Below are 25,771 nucleotides of genomic sequence, written 5' to 3'. Positions count from 1 at the left end.
GGAACACCGGGGACACATATTCATGGATAGAAGACGTACAAAAGTGCATTTTGCATGATAGGTCACCTTTAAAACAAGTAACAAATTGGTATTGTAGTACTGCACAGAAAAAACTGAAACGTTTACTTTAATTAAGTGTATTATGGCAACAAATTTCACGTAACCATATTAGGTCAATTGAATAATAATAATATTTTTATTTGAACGTAATATTATTGCTTTGATCTAACCTAATATGGTCAAATGAACTTTTTTGACATAATAAATGTAATTGAAGTCAACATTTCAGTTTTTACTGTGTGTGCATTGCAACAGGAACAGTGGTCTACCTATTAGATAAGGAATGCGGACTTCTGGGATTTTTTTGATGATACGACCCAGGAAGAATTGACTCCCGAAATCCTCACTTCGGACAAACGCCCCATACTTCGAGATGCCTACCTCGTAGGGAGTGAACTCACACCACTCTGTGAACAAGATGTGGTATATTAGTAGCAGACAAAATCAATAATCTCTTCAAAATTCTCATTTTGTGTTTATACTGTTCAATGAGGGGTGTGTATGTGTCTGTCATCAGCCATGGTCAGTTGTTTTTAGCTGTTACAGTTATTCAAATACTAATGGAAAATATCACGGAAATATACCAGCTGCATGTTCACAAGCCCTTATTCCATCCTTGATGTTGACCGCGGTGTATATGGGTAAAGGGTTCTGGCCTTCATTCACTGCTCTCTGCTGCTCTGACAGGGTACTGTCGATTTTCTGCAATTCCAATCACATGTCATTACTAGATACCATCTCACGTTGGAATCAATCTCCCAGACCGGGCCACAAGTATACAAGTGGTCCCATACTCCACTTAATTCCAATGCCCTTTTTCAGGTCTCCTCTATATTTCAATTTGATCTCAACTACACACCTGTAAAGTTTAACGGCTGTATTTTGCAATATTGCTATTGTGGTTTTCCACATCAAGCTAGACAGATAACACCTGGCAACAAACTCAAAACTTCCCCAGTGGTAGTTCATACTACAGTAAGAGTCTTTAGAAGGTAGAAGAATGATTTGCCACACACACACACACACACACACACACACACACACACACACACACACACACACACACACACACACACACACACACACACACACACACACACACACACACACACACACACACACACACACACAAAAAGCAATACAAGTGTGACAGACACGGCTGTTAAAGGTATTACATTACTTAACACATTTGAAAATTAGGGTGCAAAATGTAATCTAAGTTTTAAGCTTTAAAATTAATATATAACTTAAGGTAATTACAAGATAAGTTCAGCTTCTCACCTTCCCAAAGACAAGATGCTCAAACAGCAGGCCCACATTGTCAACGAGTGAAACGGGGTGACCCTCTTGCTCTTTCTTAGCGGTTTCCTCGCTGTAATACTGCAGTTTCTCAGGAGAGAATGCACTCAGGACATTCTTGGTCAGCTGTTCTTTCGATGCTGAGATGATACTGTCTATGTCCTCGTGTGACCAGTTATCTTCCTGATACAGAGTAGACATGGCCCTGCTCACATGGGAGATAATAGTGTTTAAAGGGTTTCAATCATTTAAAAGCAATTCATATAACCAGGCAAACTATATAACCAGGGGCGAACTGGCCATTTGGAATACCGGGAGTTTCCTTTTTTTTTTTATTGCCTAAATCCTACCAGCCCACATTTGTAAGTGTTCCGGCTCAGCCCAGCCCAGCCCAGTGGGGTGTGGCCCCTAGGATAGAAAAGGGGGAAGTGACATCTGACGTCTGGCTTTGGAGAAGAACGTGTTGCCCAAATTCTGTTACTGAGTTTAGGCTAGTTAGCTAGCAGGTTTATTGTTTTGGGTGCAGTCACTTTTCCCTCCACTTGCTGTTCAAATAAATGTTGAAAGAAATGTTGAATGTTGAAATCTGTTTACAGTTCTGTTTTATATGGGTGTTGAAGAAGAAGAATTGGGAGGGATGAAACCCTCTTTAATGGTCACACATGCAGAGCACACAGCAAAGTGAAATGTGTTCTCTGCTTTTAACCCATCCTAGTACCAGGAGTCTAGTAATGAAGCTCAGCGCAAGTTCAGGCAGGAAGACCTATCACTTCGTATTGCACGTCATGGCAATACTCGCTCCCTTCACTAAATGATAGAGAGCGCCACTCCTCAAGCTAGCCTATCACTTCCCTCCATTCACAAGCCTAATTATCGCACCTGTTAATCCCTCTATATATGCTCTCCCCTTTTCCATCAGCTGTCTTCCAGGTGTCAACGCGCAAGCAGCAGCAGGGCTTCGTCCCAGCTCCAGGTATATATTCATCAGCTCCGCAGTCTTGCGGATTAGGCTACAGGCGGCGTTCCCCAGTTGGCTAGCGGTTCTAGCCGGCCACCCTGCAAACCCGGACGCGGAAGGAAAAGACAAGGACATCGGGCTCCACAGAAGTTCCTCCGGCTTAATGGAAAGGGGCTACTTCAGGCAAACAATTGACGCACGCCTTCAGTCGAGAGAGATCATCACTGGCATCAGGGCCGCTCTAATGCGGCGCTTCCGGCTTCACGCGGAACGGGCCCTCATCGCTCGCGAAGCTTCATCCATTTCTGGCTTCAACTACAACCCCTCTTGCAGGCAGGCAGGGCTTAAGCTACATCCCATCGAAGCTACTTCTCCTCCCGGCTCAGTAGCCAGTACTGGACACTAAGTGCGTCATAGACGGCTAGCAGGTTCAGTGCACAGCAGGCTTGCCTCCTTTCCCTGTGCCTCACCGCTAAAACAGGCAAGAGAAGAGGAAAAAGAGAGGAAGAAAAGAAAACAGAGAGAAGAAGAAGAGCAAAGAAGAAGAACAAGGAAGAGAAAAGCAAAAGAAAAGAACGAAGAAAAAAGGAGAGAGAAAAAGAAAAGAACGGAAGAAAGAGAAAAGAGAGGAGGAAAGAGAAGAAGAATAAGGAGAGAGAAAAAGAGAGAAGTTTGTTTATGCATTGTTGCTTTTAGTTCAGGGTTAAGGTGAGTTTCAGGCAGCTTCGGGTGTAACGCGTTACAGCATGGAGTTATGCAGTTCGGGTAACTACTACCCGTCACATGCTTAGTAAGTACCGCAGTTTCAAGCTTCAACGCAGCATCCGTGGGGTTTTTTTTTGGGGGGTTTCTTTCAGGGAGAAAGAAGTTCATGTAAGATGATAGAAGACAGTCTAATCACCCAACCAGCACATCAGCATCCACGTCTCACCGTGGCGTAATTAAACTGATAATTAAGCTAGTCCTATATCAGGGCTCGACAGTAACGGTTGCCAGGTTGCCATTGGCAACCATTCAGAAAAATGTCAACCACTTCTTGGACTTTGGTTGCCATCAGTGGCAACCAGTTTTTAACATAAGAAATAAGGACAGCAAAACGTGTACCCCAAAATAGATAAATGTTCATATTTGTTTTAAGAGTGATATTTAATTGTTGTGACCAGTCGGAACCTGATACTTAAATTGCACGTTCATTGGCGTGATTACGGAGCCAGAAAGCGATGCAAGTTTACTCGCGTGCGCGGTGCGCCGTGTGTTCGTTTTACAACAAAATGGCGAAGCAAAAATAAGTTGTTTGACTGTGTGGTAAAAGTTCAGCCAACACCTCAACTTCTCAAATGAATGTTCAAAGTGATTCAACTGATGAAGCGTAAGGTAAAACCCGAACGAAAACAAAAAGGAATGTTTTCCATTCACTTCCGGTAAAAGTTCCTTCAAAATAAGAGTCCCGATCTTATTACTACCAAAATAAAAGTGCAAAACGAAACTTTACCATAGAAAAATGGTTGCATTAAATTATAATCACTTCTATAAAAAGGTAACACATTTTAAATATAGTTAGACATATTAAAGTTAATTTACAGCATCAATAATTAATATCAAATGTTTAACTGTGAATGGTTTTCATTTATTTTACATTAGAAATGTATTAGTCTGGCCAATCCAAGACTTCAATGCTGAAGGGCCAATGGGTCTATGGTGGGGGTCAGCACAAAGGTCAAGAAAACCCACATTTGAAAGGGAGACAACGGATGATCAAGAAACTAGTGACTTGCTCAATTCATTTGTGAGGGATCTATGAAGAACAGGACAACAGCAGCACTACTGGTATATCGTATACTGGGGGTTTCACAACTACCAATATTTACTAGTCGACAGGTTTTTCAAAATAGCAGTCGACTGGTCGACTAGTCGTTACGTCATAAGAAAGACACACAAAGAGAGGTGTACAACTGTATTTTATACTCATACAGTAACATTAAACACTGCATTTTAATTTGTGTTACATGGCTGAGTAAATAACAAACAGTAACTGGACTCACCAAAAAACTCTTGTTTACATAAATGCCACGTAAATCCAGTTTGCAACACTTCGCTGTCCTCCACCATAACGTTCACCTTTCCATATTTTTGGTTGGGTTTGAACACCAACGCATCGACATGTGAGGGAAGGAGGCTTGACCGCTTTCGGGTGACAGTGTTGCGTGCCAGGGAAAAAACCCTCTCACTCGGGGTGCTTGTGGCTGGAATAGCCAGGTAGCTCCTCGAAAGCGGGGGAAGCGGTGCACGTTTTCTGCCCACCACTCCAGTGGATTATCCATTGTAGGGATATGCGGCGTCCGCTGGCAGTAATCCCGTAGCTCATCATCCGCATCACTGTTGACCCGTGTTTTCTTGCTGTTCCTTTTGCCTCTGTTCAGTGCTGACGCCGGTCCGTTGCTCACGGGTGCTAGCATTACTGCTAGTGCTAGCTGTCGGAAGCGGGTGTTTTCATCTTCAGATGGTTGCGCATAGCAGATGCATTTGTATTGTACTTCAGTACAGCTGTACACAACTGACACTTCACTGTGGAGTTGGTTACATCTTCGTTGAAGTACTGCCATACATAAGAATGTCGGACGTGTTTTGGAGCATTTTGCAGCACCTCGTTTACCTCCATTTTTTTTCACGACTAGTTGACTAGGGCCAACAGCGCCGACTAGTGGGAAAGGTAGTCGACTAGTCGATTAGTTGGTGAAACCCCTATTGTATACCAGCAATTGAGGGTGGACAAGTTTACTACCACTTGGGTTCAAATAAGTGCGTTAATTACTTATTGTAAAGCATTTGAACATTCTTGTGTCACATGTTCATTTTTAAGTTGATGTATAACTGTATAGCATCTTCATTATTTAAAATATAAGGTATCTAAAAAAGGGCAACTGTATTTTCAGTTTTGGCAACCAAAAGCGGATGCCTGGTTGCCAGCCTGGCAACCACTTTTAAAAGTTAGCGTTGAGCCCTGCCTATATCATGGGTCATGTCTCAGTATTTACCTAAGCAAATATTATTTCATGCTGCTCATATTGCACTCATATATTGGTTTCATGCTCACATGGCTTATGTTAAGGAGGGTATGATATTCATGCATCATTGTACTCAAGCTAACAGCCGCATTACATTGTCTACATCTCCGTCGGGCATCGGCTCGTGCCGGCTATCCAAGATCTCTCCAGCTTACCTATGGTAAACATGCATATAACTGGTGGTGGTGTCTTAAGAGCATTTCAGGGCTCGTTCAGGATAGGTGCAGCAAACCTGCCGCAATCAAGGTAATTATTCCTCTTCCCTACAACAACCGCTTCTCATCCTACATTTGTCCGAACTTCAGTGCCGTGCTGGCTATCCAAAGGTCTCTCCAATCTTAAAATTGGTACGTATGCATATAACTGGTGGTGGTTCTTAGCATGTCAGCACGTATATTCGCCCCGCGGCTCATGTTTATCCTTGCATGTCTAACCCTGTACGTCCAGGTTGTAACCTTCGGGTCCGTATAAAATGTGTCCCTGCGAAGTCAGGTTGCCCCGTACGTCCGGGATGCCCTGTACGTCCAGGATGCCCCGTACGTCCGGGATGCCCTGTACGTCCGGGATGCCCCGTACGTCCGGGAAGCCCTGTAAGTCCAGGATGCCCTGTATGTCCAGGATGCCCTGTACGTCCAGGGAGGATGCCTAGGAGGCATCAGTATGTCTAAATCCCCACATGTATTAACCTCTCATTTCATCTATAGATTTCCACTGCATCCCACAAGGTAAGATTTCATCACGTTTAGTACTTCACTTCTTTTGGGGGTTCATCGGAAACGGTTCTTCCCTTCCCGAATGACATCCTACCAAACCTGGGCCTAATCGCCAAACACCATTTCATTCACTTGTTATAAACTGTCATCATTATGTTTCATTTATATAATGTGACCCGATAATAAACATGTATTTCATACATCACATCTCTCCTGATTGAAATGAAGCTCAGCGCAAGTTCAGGCAGGAAGACCTATCACTTCGTATTGCACGTCATGGCAATACTTGCTCCCTTCACTAAATGATAGGGAGCGCCACTCCTCAAGCTAGCCTATCACTTCCCTCCATTCACAAGCCTAATTATCGCATCTGTTAATCCCTCTATATATGCTCTCCCCTTTTCCATCAGCTGTCTTCCAGGTGTCAACGCGCAACCCTCCTCCACCCCTTCGCCTCCTGCTTCCAACTCAGGGCCAAGCTCAACCTTCTCCCTTCCAACCGGACCTAACCACTTATCACCACCACCAGTTTCTAGACCCGGGGGGGTTCATCGGAAACGGTTCTTCCCTTTCCGAATGACATCCTACCAAACCTGGGCCTAATCGCCAAACACCATTTCATTCACTTGTTATAAACTGTCATCATTATGTTTCATTTATATAATGTGACCCGATAATAAACATGTATTTCATACATCACGTCTCTCCTGATTGAACTAAGAGCAGTGGGCAGCTATTGTACAGCGCCCGGGGAGCAATGGGAGTGAGGGAGGAAGGGGGATGTCCGGTGCCTAGCTCAAGGGCACCACGGCAGGGCAGGAGGTGAACTGGGACCTCTCCAAGTAGAAGTCCACACTCCAAAAGTAGGTCTGGTCGGGGACTTGAACCGGCGACCCAACGGCTCACAGTCCAAGCGCCTACTGACTGCCATAGATTTAGTCCCTAATTTTGCTCTCACTGCACCAGATTGATGCATTTAACTTCAACATTTAAAAAAAATCTTCCCGGGGGAGCTTGCCCCTGGAGTGAGGTCCACCACCTGCCCACACCCCCTGTTAAATTGTCTCTCCCACATTGAGGATGCTTCCTACGCCCATGTTTTATTCCATGTGTCAAGTCAGGCAAATTGGGTCAAAATGTTATTGCATCAATGATCTGTTAACATTAAAATCATTAAATATATGCTGTAACTATTTTTCTCTAGGCAACCCAAGGGCTCAGGTAATGTGATTACTATATGAATAATTGTCCAAAATCTCATAAAATGCATAGGGTTTTTTGTTAAGTAACATACTTGCGTCGCCGGCTGGCCGATACATGCCGCGCATTAAGTGGGCCTGTCTGTCAATTAATTCCCGGGCCACTTTCCCCCCCCAGTCCGCTCCTGTATATAACCATTTATAAAACGGACAAGTCAAATCAAGCAATCTGATTGGTTCTTAGCCGTGATATACTGAGCTTATACCACGGGTAGAATTGTAAGTTACTTTTCAAAACAAGTCAGTATCCCTCCGCGTCTGAGAAAAACAGTATACCGTTGGGCTGAAAAGCAAACTGCCTGCAGTTTGCTTTTCATACTGGAACAAGAAAGCAGCGGAGAAGTAACGGGGCAGAAGCCCTCCTTTTTACGCAGCGGTCCAGACATAGACATCAAACGCCAAAACATATTCAGTGTGCAGTTCCTTTGGCATTAGGGCAGGGATATCTAGATACTTTCGAAGGTTTAACATATTTAATTGTGCTACTTTTAAAGCAAGCAACGATGTTTTCAAATCTGTAATCAAAGAGGTCCGCAAAAACGCTATCGACCAATCAGATTGCTTGATTTGACTTGTCAGTTTGAGAAGTAAGGGATAATGTGCTGCGACGCGGTCATTATGGGGAAAAGAACACCGACAGGCTGATCAGGAGCCCGACGCGAATGGCCACATCCTCAACAAAGTAACGTTATGACTCCCACTATTAATTGAAATGCTTTTATGGATTTAGAAAATGATTTTATTGATTTAAAAAATAGTTGTATTGATTTCAATTGACATGCATCCGCTAAGAAAAAGAGTCCGTTGTTACTGTCTGAACTAACGTAGCAACGGCAGGAACTGCTTCGATAGCGTTTTTGAGGAGCTTTTTGATAACAGATTTGAAAACATTGCTGCTTGCTTTAAAAGTAGCACAATTCATTATGTCAAACCTTGGAAAGTATCTAGATATCCCTGCCCTAATGCCAAAGTAACTGGCAACTGAATATGTGTCGCCGTTTGATGTCTATGTCTGGACCGCTGCGTAAAAAGGAGGATTTCTGCCCGTTACTTCTCCGCTGATTTCTTGTCGCTCTTGTCTTGTCAGTTAGAAAAGCAAACTGCATGCAGTTTGCTTTTCGGCAAAACTGTATTAAGTTAAATCAAACGGACTTGTCTGTGTAGATGTGAGCGTCCTTAACAGCGGTCAATAAGTCCTTGACAGCGGTCTGTCTGTTCGGTATTAACAACGTGTCACATGTTCTGAATTGACCAATCAGAATCGAGTATTCAACTAAGCCATGTAATAAATATATTTAAATTTCTTCCGTTACGAAACAAACTTACAAAGCATAAAATGGAAACATTTAAGATTAACTTCGACCTCCGGGGGGGTCTTACTATAGTATGGAGGAGTGGATTGAGCCGTGCCTATCTCCAGAAACAAAAGCACCTAAACTATGACATGCAGAGCTACGTGAAGAGCAGGTAGACCAACTGGAAAAGTACCACCATTCAAAAGCTTTCTGATGCGGCTCTTGAAACAAAGCAGAGAAATTATGACCGTTAGTGACCACAGGTGCGAAAGCTCTCTCCAGAGCTACTGGAAACCCATTCTCGGGGACCGGAGAAAGTGGAGCAATATTCTCTCCACGCCAAGCAATAGAACAACCTCAACCTATACAAGTGACCACGTAAGCCATGCTACTGATGCTGGACAGTTTTTCACTGTATGCACAATAAACAGCAACATACACATTAATGTAAATAAACAGCCAAATAATGGATCAACGCTCTCTGTCTAATATGTTCGCTCGCTGTTAGTGTTGTTGCATAGCAACCACCTTGCACTATGTTTTGTGCAGAAGGCAACGGAGGGACTATTTTATTTTGAACATCATTATTTACTAATAAAAAATATTTAAATTAGAGTGTGTATTTTTCTTTCATATTGCCACACTTGGTAACCGTTTTATAAAAGCAATAGCTCACGACAGGCTGTGGTAGGCCTGTCGTGAGCTATTGCTTATATAACCACCAAAAACAGTTCATGGCCAGAGTGGAAAGGTGTTGTTGAAGCAGTAGCACCAACATTGCTAAGTGGCTAAAACGCGACCACACACATATATTTATAAATATATACAAATGTTGGGCAACACTAACCTGGCGTTTGTATGACATATTATTCACAACTTACCCTATAACATGCCATATATTAACAACCTGTTTGCTATTATTGCCAAAGCAACTAGGATATACTCATTCACAGTATTTATGGGGAATATTAATGTCATACGTCTGTCTGATAAATGTTCCGTGACACAAAGTTTTATATATCTTATGACCACACTTCCATTAAACATTCGAAAAATATTCTACATTTTATATAGTTATTTACTTTCAAATTGTGTTACAGACTGTCTTTGTTGGCTATGTTAACATCATCCATGTAATACGAGTAAACTTCACTTTATGTATGGAGCTACGTTGACAAACATTGTCACCTAACCTGTTAAGCCCTAAGCCTGTTTTTCAGGTCTCAGGCTCGAAAATGACATTCCCAGAACAAATGACCATATCTTCCCTTCTAAAAGGGTTAAATTAATAATCTTTTTTCTCAAAGTAATTATAAACCTGTGAGTTGGATGTAGAAAAGTCAGAATCAATATAGATGTTTTTTATTTTAAAGAAAATTCAGATTGAACATAGTAAAAAAACTGTAAATTATAGTGTCCGTCCAAATATAATTTTTTAGTGAAAACTACCCTTGGATGATGGTAAGGTAGACAAAAAATAATAAGTACCCTGTATCAAGATTGATGCAAAACAAGTGAAATTTGATCTTTTTAGAGAGGTTGAGCAAATAAAACTCCACCTCTGAGGTGATTTGGGTGGAAATGGGGGTTTTACCATTTCTCTGGAACCCATTGGTCGATTTTGGTGATTGACATCTCTTTCTGACCGTTAGAGCCAATAGAATCTCCCCACACACACACACATGGTAAAACAAAAAGGTGGGGGCTTCGCACACGCAGTTTTGCTCCAGAGTGAAGCTGTCTCTAGGTTTGACATCTCAAAACCGAAAAGCAGGTTTATTGCTCATGGATTATCAGAAATCATTTCAAAGGGACACAGACACATTGGATTAACCTATGGATTAACTTTAGCATCGTTTTTATCGTTTTAATGCCATTGAAGACCACTTTTGACCAGACTACCACACAGGTTAGCCATTTTGCAGTTTTTAGCTAACTAGCTCTATATGTTTTGATGTGTGTTCTTGTTATTATCTCCGGGAGTTCGTATAATTGAGTGATAATGTCTGCACCCCTCGATTCTGTGTCCCCTCACGATGTGAAACGATGGGTTGAGATTTGCAGCAAAGATAATAAGGTTTTGTGAGTGAATTTTGGTGCTGTCATCTGTTAGCATTTTTCGCTCATTGCTAATCCAGAGGCTCAGCGTTAGCATTGTGGGGGTTTTTTTGGAGAAAAAAAATTAAAATGATCAGTTAGATGAGTTTCTTTCCGTTACATGGATATAAAACATTCATAGTTTATTAAATGAACATGCCCTCAGACACTGTTTCCTGCAAGATGTTGCAGGAGGCCCCCGTTACTGGGGTCTCTCGGGTTTAACAGGAAAAAACATGTATGGGGATATATGCATCAAGGGATATTATTTGTGTGTCGGTAAGACAGTACATTTGTACTTTAAAGCGTCCGCTGTCATTAGCATCACTAAACCCTGATGAACAAGCAGTAAACCACTCCAGTTGCTAATTGCCACTGCACAATATTGGCATACTATTATCAACTCACAAACTGTTTAAAGTTGGATAATTGTTGCATTTTAGGCATTTAAAATATTCCATACGTTCTCAACATCTCAGTCACAGTGATAGTCCAATAAGCCTAATATGTTGGAGTTCCCATTTTCTCCTGAATAGAAGGCCTACCTGTCTCTCTTGATGCATTTAAAACATGTTATAGAAATAAAGAAAATGCACCAACGTACCAATTAAATGACAAAATGAAGTCTTTGTGGGCCTCTGTTGAAGTCTTCTTCCTTTCTAAGCATTGGTTAAATCCCGTAAATAACTAGTTGATGCTTTTAACTCACAGCCCCACTGCCCTGTTTCCTGGTATTCAATTATATATTTTCTGTTTGGCACATCCCAAAATGTAGGACATTGCCTTTATTTGCCTGTCTTTGTAAATGAGAAGATTTATATTAGCATATTTTCACCTGAATGTAAAACTACACTTGTTCACTCACCATGTGGATCCAGAAACACCAGTGATGTAACTGACAGCATCCAGGACTCCTGTATCTTTCAGACCTTTCAGACTACCCAGCATGCCCGTCATTGCTCTGGACCCACCTCCGGAAGCCACCACTGCTATGGTTGGTACCTGAACAGAGAATAAAAAGATCGAGGCTGTATTTGGTGCTTTAAACCACATGCAAACTTCAACATGCTAACATGCTCAAAATGGCAATATCAACATGCTCATATTAGGTAGCTAATATAATTAAAGTCATTACATTATATCCTTTGTGTAACATTATTTACTGTACTTAATTACATCCATATGATACTGCAACACACTCTCACTCCATAAACGTCCAGGAGCGACGCTTGTTCAGGGTCCCCGAGGCGTGCAGTTGTGACGCTCCTAGGCTCCTTCAGCTTCTTAAAGGGACGCAAATAGCTTTCAACTGATTGCAATGTATTCCCATCTGCGGCGGGATTTTACGCTCATGGAAGCACGGCATTCGTTTGTGTCGGCTGCCCTTAAAGGCAATGTGAGCGTCCATTCCCATTGGATAACGGAGAATTGTACACCCGGAAGTAAGTATTCCCCTTACTGTCGATTGATTTGACAGTGATATCTGCACTACTCATCGACTAAAAAACACCAGATTATCTTTGTTAATTACACAACATTGATTGGTTTAAATTGTGTGCAATGCTTTTGTATTTTTCCCATTCGATTCGGAGAAACAAATATTTTTTCGGAGTAAAGGATGGCAGAAGACACTGCACTACCCATAATCCCCAGCTATCGTTTAGGACTACACCATGTGCTCTGTTTGACAAACCCCGTGATTAGTTCTCAAGCTCTGTGATTGGTTGACCTCCAACTGCATTCCATATGAAAAAAAAAGTTGCGTAAAAGATAAAATCATACTTTATTCAGCAGTGCTTGCTTTACTCTTTGAAAGTCATCACATGAATGCATTGTAATAGATGTTTCGGCTGCATTAAATATTACACCTCTGTCGTAGTTCTTTATTTTTTATTTATCTACAGAGATCGGGCTCCAAATAGACCGGAAACTATTCTTTTACCGTTCAGTTTTAATTTCACAATAAAGTTAGTAGTAATATTTTGTTTTTATATTATTGTTTTGTATTAACTACTAGACCGCTGGGTCATGTTAAGACCCTCTTTTCTGTGTTGCTGTGGGTTTTTTCCATTGCTTTTGTGTTACAAATATCAAAACAATAACTAAATATATCCGTCGTAAACTAAACCAGAAACAGCAGTATATTTTATTTTGTTAAAACTGTAAACTTGACAGCTTTTTAACCCAAACCACCTACTGGTTAAAGCACGTTATTACATGTTTAGAGTAATGCAAGGCAGGTGGATTGTGTTGCTTTTTAATGACTATTTAAAATGCATTTTTCTTAATGTATTTCATTTTTGTAAAGCACTTTTGAATGTGTTATATTTTATGAAAACATTTAAGAGTTTAAGAGTATATACAAAATTGGAGGAAAGTAGAAGGTCAATGATATAAATATAGAATAGAAAATATCAAGAAGATACTGTAAATGGTATCTAGAATAATAATAATAATAATAATAATTAAAACTGCGGTCGCACATGTGCGCGCAGTGATGAGCGTCCGTGCAGCCGGTCGCCCCGGCGTCAAGCAGACGCGCGCGAGTCCTGGGAAATGAGCCGTTTCTCATTTCTATAATTTTCGCGTCCCAGACTCCCATGTCCTCCGGCAGCGACCCGGAAATGGATGTTGGCGCACCGTCTCGAAGGAAAACAAATTTCTCTAAAGGGTCGTCGAGGATCGATTATCAAGGAGGCTGTCTGGAGGAGCCGTAACCGAGGATACACTGAAGTAGAGGAGAGAGGAGTCTCTCTGGAGGAGCTATAACCGAGGGTACACTAAAACTATATGCGAGTAGTTTGGAATAATTTGGAGTCATTTGTGGCATGTAAACCGTCAACAATTGAACATTCTCCGTTAGCTTACGAGCTCATCGTTTGAGCGATCAATTATTCCTTTCCAATTTAGCATCACATTGGATATGGGCTGAACTTGTGTTGGATTGGAATTTTTTACGATCATTCCCCTAGGAGGAGTTGACAAAAATGTCCTTAAAATGCATGAAAAACGCATATTTTTCTAAATGGCCGACTTTCTGGGGGGCGGGGCTAATGAAAAGCAATTTAAAATATGTGTGCAATCATATTAGCAATGTGTATACAGTGTTTCGTGAATATCGGAAAAACTATATGCGAGTAGTTTAGAGTAATATAAATCGTAAAAAATGGTGTATTTGCTGTTCGGTTACGACCTCCCCAATTGAGATATCAAAAATGCACTCCGCAATTTTTCATGACATTGGCAAGAGGCTGAACCTGTCCTGCATTGGAATTTTTCGGATCATTTGCCTAGGAGGAGTTTGCAAGAATGTGCTTAAAATGCATGAAAAACGCACATTTTTCAAAATGGCCAACTTTCTGGGGGACGGGGCTAATGGAAGCTATTTACAAATATGTCCGCAACTCCATGAGGAATGTCTTTGCCAACATTCGTGAACTTCTGAGAAACTATAAGTGACTACCACACAATAGGGGCGCTAGTGAGCAGTTTTCTTTTTGTATATTGTCAAAAAGGCTGTGACGTGTGTCTCAAGTTTTGCGTCCGAAACTCATTTTATGCTATCGCAATTAAAAAAAATGTATAGGCCATGCCCACATTCTGCATTTGTTGCGACACTTTAAATCTCAGTTTGGAGTCACCCCCAGAGTATGTTTACATCTTTTTTTAAATATTCGTCCATCAGTTCTTGAGTTATACATTGGTGTTGTTTTTGGCACCCCCTATAGTCCAAAATGAAAATGCTTTGGTGTGCCTATTCCCCAAGACAGATTAAACCTATTCAACAAAATCTGTGATGTTTGGATACATTGTTGATGAGTTATGAGCATTTATTTCTAAGCCCCGCCTTTTGCGAGTAAGTTTTGATTAATGGTTTGCAATATTTATCGTCTGAACATGCACATTTACTACGGTAATGTGTCTGACCCTCCACCGATACTGTATACAAAGTTTGGTGTTGAAAAACAAAAAATTGAAATTTAAGTAAAAATGTTACTGTTTATTATACTAATTTAAATGTATGTATGTAGGCGGAGCTTAGGGTTCCAATAGGATTATTTGTAGAGCAGGTCCACCCGGATATGTGTGCAAAATTTCAGGTCATTCGGAGTTACGATGCGACTTTGTAAATGTATTCCGAAATGGGATTTTGTTAGGTGGCGCTCGCGAGCACGTTGTAATATTTTAACCCATTGACTCCAGAATGTTGCAATTTTAAAATTATACAACTTTTGAAGCGTCCTAAAGGCCTCAAAAACAGTTTAATGTTGGAGGTACACACATATTGATAGATGTCTTGTTGAGGAACCTATGACCCAAGTTTGTCATCATTGCATAACTACAGTTAGTTGTGTACATGATATTTCAATAAACCTTTGAAAATCTTGAAATCTTGAAAGGGATGTGCAAAATAGCCATTATATACAGTTTTTGATGAACAATTAGAGAATAACGAGTAATGAATATGCTTTATAGGGATCTGCAGATACATTTTTTGTCTTCTCAAGCACCCACTACCAAATATTTTGCCTGATTGTTGGCACTTGACAATCACCTTCACTGAATTTTACTCAGGTGTAACTAAAGTCTGATTTAAGGGTTGTTTATATTTCACATCATTAATCCAAATCTGTAAAGTAACTACAATAAATGTAGTGAAAAAATACCAGGTTAATCTTAAAGAAAGCCCTCAGGATTATAAAAGACCCCCATCACCCCAGCCACAAACTGTTCTGTCTGCTGCCGTCTGGCAGGCGGTACCGCAGCATCCGGACTAAAACCACTAGACTCAGGGACAGCTTCATCCCACAGGCCAGAAGACTATTAAACACCTGAACTTTGAAACAACATCCATAACATTCCTCTGGCTGCTACTTAGAAATGATTTGTCTAATATATCATATTCCAATCACTTGTATATAGACTCTTATTGCACTATTTAACTTTTTACTATTTTTCTTTTTGTATTTACTGTGACATAAGGGGGGGAGGGGGGGGTAGGACACGTTCGATTCCTGTTTTGGGTAGTGTGCCGTCGATGGGTTTCATTCCATTTCAAAGTGCTGTTTGACGCATGTAAACTTCGCGCACTGCCACTCCAACATCCAATCACAGAGCTTGAGAACTAATCACGGGGTTTGTCAAACAGAGCACATGGTGTAGTCCTAAACGATAGCTGGGGATTCTGGGTAGTGTAGTTTCTTCTGCAATCCTTTACTCCAAAAAAATATTTGTTTCTCTGAATCGAAGGGGAAAAATACAAAAGCATTGCACACAATTTAAACCAGGTGTCTCAGACTCCAGGCCCGCGGGCCAGATGTGTCCCGCGAGACAGTTTCTCATGGCCCCTTTGTTGATATCATGTAATAGTGTTAATCTGGCCCGCGCGTTTACGTTTGCGCTTTATATTTCAATTGTATTTTTCCCGCTGCTGCTGCTGCTGCTGGCAGGGAACTGCTGCGCGGAGTTCCCTCGCCCCTCCCCTCTCTGAGGGAACTCCGCCACACGTCAATCAAATGCGCGCAGCAGAATCAATCCAGACAGAGTGATCCACAAGTGACACAGAGTGGAAGCAAAATATATCGCCATGTCTTCATCAAAACTTTCAGGGAAAAGAAAAATCGATGATGACCACAGAACATTTCAGGAGAAGTGGGAGACTGAATATGTTTTTTTTTAGTACAGGGGAAACGCAACGTGCCTTATATGCACAGAGAAAATCGCTGTATACAAGGAGTATAACGTCAAACGTCACTACTCAACTAAACAGGCAGAGTATGCAAAATACCTGGGAGATGAGAGAGAGAAAAAAGTCAGAGCTAAAAAAAAATTCTATGGAAGCAACAAAATCTCTTCAAGAAAGGAAGCAATGAGGCTGATTTAGCAGTCGAAGCTAGCTATGTGGTGAGTGAGATGATTGCTAGAGCGGGAAAGCCGTTTACGGAAGGCGAGTTTGTACAAAAATGCATGTTGCAGGCTGCAAGTATAGTCTGTCCGGAAAAGAAGGGTCAGTTCAACAACATCAGCCTGTCAGCTAACACAGTGGCAGAGCGCATTTCTGACTTATCAAGTGACATATATGAACAGCTGTGCGACAAAGCCAAACTTTTCCGTGCATACTCTGTGGCTCTTGATGAGAGCACAGACATCACTGACACCGCTCAGCTCGCAATGTATGTCCGTGGTGTTGATGACAATTTTGAAGTGACAGAGGAGTTGCTTACAGTGAAACCAATGCATGGCCAGACCACCGCTCAGGAGATATTTCAGCAACTGTGTGATGCCATTGCGGATATCGGTCTGCCATGGAAGAGGTTTGTTGGAATTACGACGGACGGAGCGCCATCAATGACAGGGAGAAAAAACGGGCTGGTGGCACTTGTTCAAAGAAAACTGGAGGAGGAGGGTGTGGAGGAGGCTATTGCTCTGCACTGCATTATCCATCAGAAGGCCCTTTGCAGCAAATGCTTGAAGTTTGACAATGTGATGTCTGTCGTTGTGAAATGCATCAACCATATCAGATCCAGGGGCTTAAAGCACCGCCAGTTCCGTGCTTTTTTGGAGGAAATTGAGTCAGAATATGAGGATGTGCTCTACTTCACAGAGGTACGTTGGCTCAGCAGGGGAAACGTCCTGAAGAGGTTTTTTGAGTTGAGAACAGATCTGAAAGTATTCATGCTGGAGAAGGGTGGGATGGCTGTTCCCGAGCTGAGTGATCCCAAATGGCTCATGGACTTAGCTTTTCTTGTTGACATCACGCAGGAGCTGAATGCTCTGAATAAGAAGTTGCAGGGCCAGGGCCAGCTTGTTAGTGCAGCATATGACAATGTCAGAGCATTCTCTACAAAACTGATGTTATGGAAAGCCCAGCTCCCTCAGAAAAACCTCTGCCATTTCCCAGCATGCAAGGCTCTCATGGACAGGGACACAGCATTCAGTGGTGAGAAGTATATTGATGCCATTGTGAAGCTACAGGAGGAATTCGATCAGCGGTTTGCAGACTTCAAGACACACAGAGCCACTTTCCAAATGTTTGCAGACCCCTTCTCCTTTGATGTGGAAAATGCCCCTGGTGTGCTTCAAATGGAGCTCATCAACCTGCAGTGCAATTCTGAGCTCAAAGCCAAGTTCAGGGAAGTGAATGGGAAAGCAGACAAGCTTGGACAGTTCATGAGAGAATTGCCCCCCTCCTTCCCTGAGATTTCCAGGATGTTCAAGCGGACCATGTGCCTTTTTGGGAGCACATATATGTGTGAACAGCTCTTCTCCACTATGAACTTCAAAAAGTCAAAGTACAGGTCCAGACTTACTGATGCACATCTTCAAGCCATACTGAGGGTTTCAACTGCTTCCTCCCTCAAACCAAATGTGGCTCAGCTGTGTGAGAGGAAGCGCTGCCAGGTCTCTACCAGCAAGGAGTAGGTAAGAAAGAGCAACTGTACATAGTTATGTTGTGAAGAACAGTTCATGTTAAGAAGATGTTGAATAACTGTTAATGTTGTATTTTTTAATAAATGTTTTGCGGAATATTTGAAGCGGCCCAGACTTGCCCAGACTCTACGTCCAGCGGCCCCCAGGTAAATTGAGTCTGAGACCCCTGATTTAAACCAATCAATGTTGTGTAATTAACAAGGATAATCTGGTGTTTTTTAGTCGATGAGTACAGATATCACTGTCAAATCAATCGACAGTAAGGGGAATACTTACTTCCGGGTGTACAATTCTCCGTTATCCAATGGGAATGGACGCTCACATTGCCTTTAAGGGCAGCCGACACAAACGAATGCCGTGCTTTCATGAGCGTCAAGTCCTGCCGCAGATGGGAATATATTGCAATCAGTTGAAAGCTATTTGCGTCCCTTTAAGAAGCTGAAGGAGCCTAGGAGCGTCACAACTGCATGCCTCGGGGACCCTGACCAAGCATCGCTCCTGGACATTTATGGAGTGAGAGTGTGTTGGATACTGCCATGTGTGAATATCTCATGACATGATCTGACTTGACTTCTGGCACACTTTCAATGTATCGTGTTTTATTCATTAGTTTTAAGCAGTAAAAGAAAGCCCAGATGGATCTGAGACTTTTAAAGCCAGATATGTAGCTAAAGGCTATGGTCAAGTAGATGGAATTGATTATAAGGAAACCTTTTCACCGACAGCAAATATGACTTCTGTACGTATATTGATGCAGGTGGCTATACAGGATGATCTTATCCTACACCAAATGGATGTGAAGACAGCTTACCTCCATGCCAACCCAGTCTCACAGCATTTCGTGGTATAGTCAAAACATTTAATCCATTGATTCGTGTTCACCAACACGATTTTCCCCTTTTTTTATGTCACACAGAACGATTTTAAAAGCAATGTATTTCTATTGGTAGTATGTTTCGTGCCTGCACCACGTCTTTTGTCCGGTCGGGTCTTGGAAGACCGGAAGCTGTGTGATTCATAAAAACATTTTCTTACTCAATATCAAGCCACGATTATTGTTTTTATTTTAAATTCTATAATGGTGGACTTTTTTTTGCCCTCCAATTTCCAAATAAAGTCACCAGTGTTTTAGCCGCAATGCATGTTGGGATATGGTGTTAATGCGATATGGAATCCAAAAACATTTAAAAAAAGAAAATAATACTTTATTCCGAGTGTACTTGCTTTCTCTTCGAAAGAGATAACGGCAGTGTAATACACGGTTCGGCTGCATTCAATTTTACCCATCTGCCGTAGTTCCCTTATTTATAGAAACCTGATTAGAAGACTTCTAGACAAACTAGAATAACTGCCGCTGAAACTTAATATGTGAAGTGGATCATAAATATATCAGCAACCAACTAGTGGTTGAAGCTCATTTTTGAATGTTTTTGTTGAATATGTTATATTTGATGAAAACAATATTAAGAGTACATACAAAATAGGGGGAAAGTAGAAGGTCAATGATAGAAATATAGAATATAAAAAAGTCAAGAAGATACTGTAAGTGATCTCTACAATAAAACAGTTTAGTGCAGGACGTCCAAAGATATTGATAGGAGGATGTGCAAAACAGAAAAACGAATTAACCTTTATTTAAACATTAAAGAATACTTTATGTTAAGGTCGTCTTTTAAATAAGAAAAAAGCTTTGGGGGAATCTACAAATAAATATTTAACCTGACAAAGTACTTAACGTCTAATATATTGCTTTCCTGCAATGTTAACTATGTTGAAGCACAGATTTTAACTGATATTATACATATTAATTATACTCTAATGTATGTAGATAGTATAAGAAATGTGGAGAATAAGACAGTTTAAAGAGCAACATGCAGGTTAGAGACACCAGTGAATAAATGTGTAGGAAAATGATGAATACACTAGATTTAAAAAAAAAAAAAAAAACTTCCGCAAAACTAAAGCCTCTCCACGCGTGTCACGTAACATGGGGGAGAGCGGCCGGTCTAACGTATGAATAAACATGGATCACAATGCTAGTTTTGACAAAGAAGAGGTTGAAAATATATATTCGAATGCATATGATTATAATTATGAGCCTGCTAGGCGTCCAAGAGACCAGGAGCAGCCAAGGATTAGAAGAAATAACAACCATCGGCGAGAAATGGAGCTGTGGTGTGAGGAGAACCAGTGGAGAACAGGGCAACTGTCTTGGTGAGTGACCGGCGTTAGCTACAGTTAATGTTAGCTAACATCAGTCACATCACAACATTGTAAAGTTAGCTATCATATGTCAGGCTATAACTAATGTGGTATTGATAATATAGTAACGTTACTGGCAGGACTGTTGATACTGATCCATAACAGAAACTAATGCGCAAGTATCAGCCGTATCTCGCGTTACCTAATGCAACTCCACACTACGTCTTGGTGCTGTGTACCGGAGGGGAGAGAGAGGAGTGAAGGGGGGAGAGAGATGTAATACGGTTTCCTGATAAACGTTTTGTTTGATAGGCTTCAGCTGTGGAGAGTATGTGCTGCAGGGAGGTGGATGCACCTCGCAAAACGCACCCAGGAACGAACGCTAGCTCCGGTCCTTTTCCTGTTAGGGGAAACTGTGGACTCGATTTCCTGACAGGCTGGAGTGTGTGCAACCTGCACAAACACAAGTTCACCATGATTAAAAATGGTGAAATGCAATGTAAAATTACCGAAAAAATACCAGCTCACTAAATCACAACCGCTCAAACCAACTACAAACTACTATCGCGGATTGGGCAGAGAAGGAGTCCGAGAACGTTTTTAGTAGCTGAGCTCAAAACCGCTTCTTTCCCTCTGAATTCCTGCCCTTATGTCTTGTAAAACATATCAAATCCTGCATTAACTTTTTTTATTGTAATTTGCAGGCAAGGTTAAGCATAAATGTAGTAAAAAAAAGCACAAGTTCAACCAGGAAGACTTTCTTTACTCATTCATTTACTATGCTACGTTACTACTCTCTCTCCTCTCAATAAGTGATCGGGGGCGTCACTCCCCCGCTTAACCAATCACTTCGCTCTATTCTCACAAGCCTATCATAGCGCTCTGCTAACCCCTTTAAAATTTGCTCTCCCCTCTCTGTCAGCTGTCATTTCAACGCAACCCTCCTCCACCCCTTTTCACCTCCTGTCCCTCCGAATCCAGGGTCAAGCTAAGCCACTCCCCTTCAGACCGAACCCAACTATCCATTCACCACCACCAGGGTCTAGACCCCGGGGGGGGTTTCATCGGATCGGAGTTTTCCCCTCCCGAATGATACTCCTGCACTACGGGGCCTAATCACCAAAACACCATTACATTAATTTGTGTATTCTTGGCAATAAATATGTATTCTTACATCAAAACCGTCTCTCCTGATTGAAATATTGATAGATGTCTTGTAATGCACTGTTGCGGAACCTGCGACCCAAGTTTTTCATTCATTGCATAATTACACCGTAGTTGCAATATGTCAATAAACCTTAGAAAATCTTGAAACCTTGAAAGGGATGTGCAAAATAGCAATTACAGTTTTTCATTAACTATTAGTAGAGAATAACGAGTAATGAATATACTTTATCTGCAGATACATGTTTAGTCTTCTCAAGCACCAACTATCAAATATCTCGCCTGATTGTTGGCACTTGACAATCACCTTCCCTGAATTTTACTCAGGTGTAACTAAAGTCTGATTTAAGGGTTGTTTATATTTCACATCATTAATCAGAATCTGCAAAGTAACTAAAATAAATGTAGTGGTGTAAAAATACCAGTTTAACCTCTGAATTGTAGTGGAGTAGAAATACAAAGTAAAAATAAATTGCATGTTTTTTGCTGCTGTGTATTACTTGGGATCAACAAAGTACATCTTATGTTATCTTATCTTAAGATGATCGATGACTACTGCCATATTTGCAAAATGTGCCTCTGAACCTTGACAAGTGCATGTTTCAGGCTTATCAATTAACAACAGGAGGGGTCACAGACATAAGTCCAGCTGTTAAATAAAGCTCTTCGGACCTTAGGTGTCATGTGGGTATATATTAATGCTGCACATTATGGACACAAGCAATTTTCACCCATTTATTAATTGTTTTAAATTTGATAACACCAATGTGTTTCCTAAACCTCCAGGGATGTACACAGTTTAATACTGGCAACTTATAATTATGGGAAATACGAAAACGTCTTTTAAAACTACAATTCCCAGTAGAGACATGCCATAGAACATGTTGCGAAACACAATTAGCCAGCATGTGTAGCTCTGGGGGGGGAGGGGGCTGGACCCGTTCGAGTCCTACTTTGGACAGTCTGCCGTGGTTTCATTCCATTTCAAAGAGCTGTCTGACGCTCTGCGTAACCTTGGCGCACCGCCACTCCAACATCCAATCACAGAGCTTGAAGACTAATCACGGGGTTTGTCAAACAAAGGGACTGTAGTCCCAAACGATAGCTGAGGATTATGGGTAGTGTAGTGTCTTCGGCCATCAACTCCGAAAAAACTATTTGTTTCTCCGAATCGAAGGGGAAAAACACAAAAGCATTGTACACAATTTAAACCGATCAATGTTGTGTAATTAACAATGATAATCTGGTGTTTTTAGTTGACAGTGACGGGAATACTTTCAGTTTTACTATGAAAACTTTGAGACCAGAAATACTGTTTTCACCCGAAGCTGTTGCCTGGCAACGCAATTTTGTTGATAGTTTATTTTGAAATTCAGTGCCTGGCGGACGGCAAAAAACCCAGAGATTATAGAATCAAACAAATAAATTACAACAAGGATAATTGTGTGTTATTGTTGAGTAAATAACAGCGTGTTATTTAGAAAAGAATAACAAATTAGAAGTAAAAAATATTTTAAAAGTACTTATTTCAGTATCCTGAGCCCCATTTATTTTCCTCACGGACGGCAAAAAAAGTCTGACATTATAGAATTAAAAAAATAAACAATAATTGTGGCTTGATATTGAGTAAGAAAATGTTTTTATGAACCACACAGCTTCCGGTATTCAAAGTAATAAATAAAACAAGTCGTGAGCAACTTTTACTCCTCTTTTTTTTTGTTTATTGCAGTGTATATATTTAGCACATTTTAACATTATTATATGCTTACCTTTAACCGTTTTGTGCTGTTTGGGTCTGTGGGACCTGTTTTCAGTGTTTACTAAAAATAAAATATATGCAATCTAATTATTTGAACATTATTTGGGCGCGCCCCACACTTTGAGAAACGCTGGTTTAAAGCAATCCGGGTGAAACTGGAACAAATTACTGCATGATCATCTTACAGAGAATGGGTTTGTGCAAAAATGATGCCGATCAACACTCCACAGCAAAGAGTCTGAGAACGAAAGAGTTATTCTGTTGATACGGGTAGATGACCTACTTATAGCGGCCAATAACAACGGCTCGCTCAGTGATGTCAAAGAGATGTTGAAGAGGAAGTTTAAAATGAAAGATTTGGGTGAACTTAAACACTTCCTAGGTATCGATTTTACACAGAGTGAGGGGGAAATCAAAATGAGCCAAAAGAGACACATAGCAAAGATGCTAGAGAGGTTTGGCATGCCAGAGTGCAAACCAAGGTCAACTCCATGCGAGCAAAAGTTACATTTTGACAATGAGGGGGAAGTTATCGATTCAACAGGATACAGAGAGATAGTAGGCAGCTTGATATACATTATGACATGTACTAGACCTGATCTGAGCTGGATTGTGAGTAAACTATCACAACACTTAGCAGAACCAAAACAGCAGCGTTGGGCTGCAGCAAAACAACTGTTGAGGTATCTAAAGGGTACTATGGACCAAGTGTTACATTACAAGAAAAATGAGGAAAGCCTAAAGCTTGAGGGATACAGTGATGCTGATTGGGCAGCCGATCAAAATGACAGGAGAGCACAACTGGATATTGTTTCAGCTTAACTGAAAATGGTCCAGTTATATCCTGGAAAAGTAGGAAGCAGCCAACAGTGGGGCTATCGACCTGTGAAGACGAGTACATGGCATTAGCGACTACTACTCAAGAGAGCATGTAACTTGTACAGTAATTAAAAGGGGTAGACCTTAATAGCCCACATGTACCAGTAAAGATATATGAGGACAACCAGGGAGCAATAGCTCAATCCAAAAACCCTGTATGCAGACAGAGAAGCAAGCATGTAGACATCAAATATCCTTTTGTATGATCTGCACATCCTGAGGGGAAGATATCTATTAAATATTTTCCTACTGCAGATATGGTAGCTCTTGTCCTAACCAAGCCGTTGACAAAGGCTACATTTGAAAAGTTCAAAGGGTATTTGTTTGGAGAGTAATGTGAATTGCAGGTGTACAAATTGAACACTGCTAGAGAAGTTTTTTTTGTTTTGTTTATTGGATTCTGTGTACCACTGTAGAGAGTTATCAACATGTCTTTGAGTGGGAGTGTTAAGCATATTTGAGTCATGTTTCCGTTCATGTGTATATGACATCATCAGAGCGTGCCTGAGTGTGAAAGAAACGTGGTGTTGCTAATGAGCATGCGCAGAAATAAACGGTCAGTTCTCCGGGCCAAACTCAGTGAAATGTGGTCGTGTGTTTTTTTTGTCCATTACAACTAGTTAAGATGATGCTTACAAACTACTTTGGTTGACTGCAAACGTGGGGACTTCTGCTGAATATAATTTCTCACTCAATAATTTGCAAAATTGTAAGCAAATTGACATTGGGTAGGAGACAACACAAAGGCATAAGTAACGATGTGAGAGAGTTGCACTCTACAGTACCTTGTTAGGTTGAGGTAAAGAGCCAAGGCCTAAAAAGTTCTGCAAAGCCTGTGCCACCACATCTTTCCTCTTCTTCAGAAACTCTTTCTCTTGAGATGGAATGTCAAAGTCCAGACGAACTGCAAAAGTTTCCTCCCTGCTGTGGATTTACAAGGTAAAGTGTGTGTAACAAAACATCAAGCTAAAGTATTGTTTCACTGAGGTCTTGTGGTTGAGAATGTGTTGCACCCAGAGCACTCACTGCATCCATGTTGGCCAAGGTCATCTGTTCATATACCTTTGGTCTGGGGCTGCTTTTATTGTTTTGTTGAGGCCCCTTAGTTCCAATAAGGGACATTTTACTGCTAACATTTACATTTTAGACAATACTGTTCTAAAGATTTTCAAAAGTTTTGATGTGTCCCTTTCCTGTTTCAACATGACAATAAAACTGTGCAGAATGTCAGGTTCATAAACAAATAGTTTTCCAGTTTGTTATTGAGAAATGTGACAGGCCTGCTACTTACTACCCCTATCCGTTAAGACTTATGATTGGGTCTAAAGAAAAGACTATTCACATTTATCATCATTGAGTGCACGTCAATAAAAAATGTTTTATCAAATGTGTCTGGATTACAGTAAGGAGGCTAAATGCCCAACCCAGTCTCACAAAAAAACGTGTCATAACTATGTTGGTCCACAACGTAGGACGTAGTATTTCTACAAAAACGCCTCTGAAATTGTAAGATCCCTACGTTTTTTTTCACCATTCATTCCAATGGCTTGCGTCCATGTCACGTGATCTTAACATTTCTCCCTGCAGAAA

At 41.0% G+C, this 25,771-nt stretch overlaps 2 protein-coding genes across 2 annotated transcripts; one reads left to right on the top strand and one right to left on the bottom strand.

Moving 5' to 3' along the window:
* Nucleotides 1-630: 630 nt before the first annotated feature.
* Nucleotides 631-25,212, bottom strand: LOC307042863 (cytosolic phospholipase A2 zeta-like; the record flags this gene model as incomplete). Its single annotated transcript, XM_079687028.1, has 5 exons — nucleotides 631-762; nucleotides 1,342-1,564; nucleotides 11,612-11,748; nucleotides 24,967-25,105; nucleotides 25,208-25,212. 5 exons carry the CDS (start codon nucleotides 25,210-25,212, stop codon nucleotides 631-633), a joined length of 636 nt encoding a protein of 211 aa, XP_079543154.1.
* On the top strand, nucleotides 16,523-18,339 carry LOC307043050 (general transcription factor II-I repeat domain-containing protein 2-like). Its single transcript, XM_079687259.1, has 2 exons — nucleotides 16,523-18,168; nucleotides 18,283-18,339. Exon 1 carries the CDS (start codon nucleotides 16,660-16,662, stop codon nucleotides 18,166-18,168), a length of 1,509 nt encoding a protein of 502 aa, XP_079543385.1. The 5' UTR covers nucleotides 16,523-16,659; the 3' UTR covers nucleotides 18,283-18,339.
* Nucleotides 25,213-25,771: the final 559 nt, after the last annotated feature.

Source organism: Notothenia rossii, assembly GCF_949606895.1.
Source record: "Notothenia rossii genome assembly, chromosome: 6".
NCBI lineage: Eukaryota > Metazoa > Chordata > Actinopteri > Perciformes > Nototheniidae > Notothenia > Notothenia rossii.
The sequence above is the reverse complement of the archived record's forward strand: the minus strand, read 5'-3'. Positions and strand labels throughout refer to the sequence as shown.